Source organism: Mesoplodon bidens (genome assembly GCF_964165515.1).
Source record: "Mesoplodon bidens genome assembly, contig: HAP1_SCAFFOLD_746, whole genome shotgun sequence".
NCBI lineage: Eukaryota > Metazoa > Chordata > Mammalia > Artiodactyla > Ziphiidae > Mesoplodon > Mesoplodon bidens.
The window spans coordinates 140,267-144,293 of record NW_027672224.1 but is presented as its reverse complement, the minus strand read 5'-3'; the positions used below and the strand labels follow the sequence as shown (position 1 = coordinate 144,293).

At 45.4% G+C, this 4,027-nt stretch overlaps 1 protein-coding gene across 1 annotated transcript; it reads left to right on the top strand.

The window, feature by feature from the left end:
- The first annotated feature begins 280 nt into the window (after positions 1-280).
- Positions 281-3,763, top strand: LOC308610463 (UDP-N-acetylglucosamine--peptide N-acetylglucosaminyltransferase 110 kDa subunit-like). Its single transcript, XM_081259592.1, has one exon. It carries the CDS (start codon positions 399-401, stop codon positions 3,537-3,539), a length of 3,141 nt encoding a protein of 1,046 aa, XP_081115718.1. The 5' UTR covers positions 281-398; the 3' UTR covers positions 3,540-3,763.
- Positions 3,764-4,027: the final 264 nt, after the last annotated feature.

Below are 4,027 nucleotides of genomic sequence, written 5' to 3'. Positions count from 1 at the left end.
GGCCCTAATGTTCTCCACGTTGACTATATGAATGATGAAGAAAAGTCAATCATGTATTTCATTTCCAACTGGACAGAAAACAATATTTTGAAAAGTGTTTGGCCTACTGACTTTTGATTTCTTCTAAGGCAAATGGATAGGTAATTTTTATTCCCTGATTAGGAGAAAAATGGGGGAAGAGGGCAGGGTTAAGAATTAAGATTTCAAGAGCATGAGAGGTAGATGGCCAACCATAGTTCCTAAGGTTCGGTGCCTGTAACTGTTGCCGCTGCTTAAGCGTGCCAAAGCAGTGGTACGGCTGCTGCGCTCGTGTTTGCTACCACTAGAAACATTCTTGCCAGTAGTGGCGGCAGCGGGACTCAATTACTCCCTTTTTTCACTCTCTCCAGAAGCTCCAGATGGCGTCTTCCGTGGGCAACGTGGCCGACAGCACAGAACCAACGAAACGTATGCTTTCCTTCCAAGGGTTAGCTGAGCTGGCACATCGAGAATATCAGGCAGGAGATTTTGAGACAGCTGAGAGACACTGCATGCAGCTCTGGAGACAAGAGCCAGGCAATACTGGTGTACTTTTATTACTTTCATCTATACACTTCCAGTGTCGAAGGCTGGACAGATCTGCCCACTTTAGTACTCTGGCAATTAAACAGAACCCTCTTCTGGCAGAAGCCTATTCGAATTTGGGGAATGTGTACAAGGAAAGAGGGCAGTTGCAGGAAGCAACTGAGCATTACCGGCATGCATTGCGTCTCAAACCAGATTTCATCGATGGTTATATTAACCTGGCAGCCGCTTTGATAGCAGCAGGCGACATGGAAGGAGCAGTACAAGCTTACGTCTCTGCTCTTCAGTACAATCCTTCTTTGTACTGTGTTCGCAGTGACCTGGGGAACCTGCTCAAAGCCCTGGGTGGCTTAGAAGAAGCCAAGGCATGTTATTTGAAAGCAATTGAGATGCAACCGAACTTTGCAGTAGCTTGGAGTAATCTTGGCTGTGTTTTCAATGCACAAGGGGAGATTTGGCTTGCAATTCATCACTTTGAAAAGGCTGTCACCCTTGACCCCAATTTTCTGGATGCTTATATCAATTTAGGAAATGTCTTCAATGAGGCACGGATTTTTGACAGAGCTGTGGCAGCTTACCTTCGTGCCCTAAGCTTGAGTCCAAATCATGCAGTGGTACATGGCAACCTGGCTTGTGTATACTATGAGCAAGGCCTGATGGATCTCGCAATAGACACCTACAGGCGAGCTATTGAATTGCAACCACATTTCCCTGATGCTTACTGCAACTTAGCCAACGCTCTCAAAGAGAAGGGCAGTGTTGCTGAAGCAGAAGATTGTTATCGTACAGCTCTCCGGCTGTGTCCCACCCATGCAGACTCTCTGAATAACCTAGCCAATATCAAAGGAGAACAGGGAAACAGTGAAGACGCGGTTCACTTGTATCGTAAAGCATTAGAGCTCTGCCCAGACTTTGCTGATGCCCATTCAAATTTAGCAAGTGTATTGAAGCAGCAGGGAAAACTGCACGAAGCTCTGATGCATTATAAGGAGGCTATTCGAATCAGTCCTACCTTTGCTGATGCGTACTGTAATATGGGAAACACTCTATGGGAGATGCAGGATGTTCAGGGAGCCTTAGAGTGTTATACTCGTGCCGTGCAGATCAACCCTGCATTTGCGGATGCCCACAGCAATCTGGCTTCCATTCACCAGGATTCAGGGAATATTCCAGAAGCAATTGCTTCTTATCGCACTGTTCTGAAGCTTCAACCTGATTTTCCTGACGCTTATTGTAATTTGGCTCATTGCCTGCAGGTTGTCTGTGATTGGACAGACTATGATGAGCGAATGAAGAAGTTGGTCAGCATTGTGGCTGACCAGTTGGAGAAGAATAGGTTGCCTTCTGTGCAGCCTCATCATAGTATGCTCTATCCTCTTCCTCATGGCTTCAGGAAGGCTATTGCTGAGAGGCATGGGAACCTCTGCTTGGCTAATATAAGTGCCCTTCATAAACCACCGTATGAACATATAACAGACTTGAAGCTCAGTGATGGTCGACTGCGTGTAGGATACGTGAGTTCTGACTTTGGGAACCATCCTACTTCTCACCTTATGCAGTCTATTCCAGGCATGCACAGTCCTGATAAATTTGAGATATTCTGTTATGCCCTGAGCCCACATGATGGCACAAACTTCCGAGCGAAGGTGATGGCAGAAGCCAATCATTTCACTGATCTTTCTCAGATTCCATGCAATGGGAAAGCAGCTGATCGCATCCATCAAGATGGTATACACATCCTTGTAAATATGAATGGTTATACCAGGGGTGCTCGAAATGAACTCTTTGCTCTCAGGCCAGCTCCTATTCAGGCAATGTGGCTGGGGTACCCTGGGACTAGTGGCGTGCTTTTCATGGATTATATCATCACTGATCAGGAAACGTCACCTGCTGAAGTTGCTGAGCAGTATTCTGAGAAACTGGCTTATATGCCCCATACGTTCTTTATTGGTGATCATGCTAATATGTTCCCTCACCTGAAGAAAAAAGCCGTCATCGATTTTAAGTCCAATGGGCACATTTATGACAATCGGATTGTGCTGAGTGGCATCGACCTCCAAGCATTTCTTGATAGTCTATCAGATGTGCAAATAGTCAAGATGAAATGTCCTGATGGAGAAGACAACGCAGACAGCAGTAATACAGCTCTTAATATGCCTGTCATTCCTATGAATACTGTTGCAGAAGCAGTTATTGAAATGATTAACAGAGGACAAATTCAGATTACAATGAATGGATTCAGTATTAGCAATGGCCTGGCAATTACCCTGATCAACAATAAGGCTGCCACTGGAGAGGAGGTTCCCCGTACCATTATTGTAACCACACGTTCTCAGTACGGGTTACCGGAAGATGCCATTGTGTACTGTAACTTTAATCAGTTATACAAAATTGACCCATCTACTTTGCAGATGTGGGCAAATATTCTGAAGCGTGTTCCCAATAGTGTACTGTGGCTGTTGCGTTTTCCAGCAGCAGGAGAAGCTAATATTCAACAGTACGCACAAAATATGGGCCTTCCCCCAAACCGTATCATTTTTTCACCTGTTGCTCCTAAAGAGGAACATGTTCGGAGAGGCCAGCTGGCTGATGTCTGCTTGGACACTCCACTCTGTAATGGCCACACCACAGGGATGGATGTCCTTTGGGCAGGGACCCCCATGGTGACTATGCCAGGAGAGACTCTTGCTTCCCGAGTTGCAGGTTCCCAGCTCACTTGTTTAGGCTGTCTTGAGCTGATTGCTAAAAATCGGCAAGAATATGAAGAGATAGCTGTGAAACTGGGAACTGATCTCGAATACCTGAAGAAAATTCGTGGCAAAGTCTGGAAGCAGAGAACATCTAGCCCTCTGTTCAACACCAAACAATATACAATGGAACTAGAGCGGCTCTACCTACAGATGTGGGAGCATTATGCAGCTGGCAACAAACCTGATCACATGATTAAGCCGGTTGAAGTCACTGAGTCGGCCTAAATAATGACTGTGTGCCCAGGAGAATTACCCCTGTAGCTGAGCCTCAACCTTCTGGGGGAAAGGGAACTACTTTTTCAATATCATGGTGCAGATGGGTGACAGACAATGATAAGAAATAGCACAGCCAGACTTGCTTCCTGCATGATCACGATAGGGAGAAACCCAAGAGATGCGAAACTGCTGTTCCACAAGGAGTCTCCATCGAATTTTGCAGCAGCCAGGTGTCTGGAAGGTCTGGAAGGTGAGTCTGGAAGGTAAGTCTGGAAGGTCTGATCTCCCTTGGTCTTCCAGGGGATGGATGGTTAATGTGGAAGGGAGATAGAGATTGCCCGGCCGTTTTGTGATTATCACGGATTGATTGAGTCTTCTGAATTAATTTTTTTCTTTATATTTTGGGTATTGGAGCTTTTAAAAATGTTTGGTTTCAGGTATTTTTATTCATGTGAAGTGTATATGATTCTCTTGAGATAAGGTTTTAAGCTAAAATA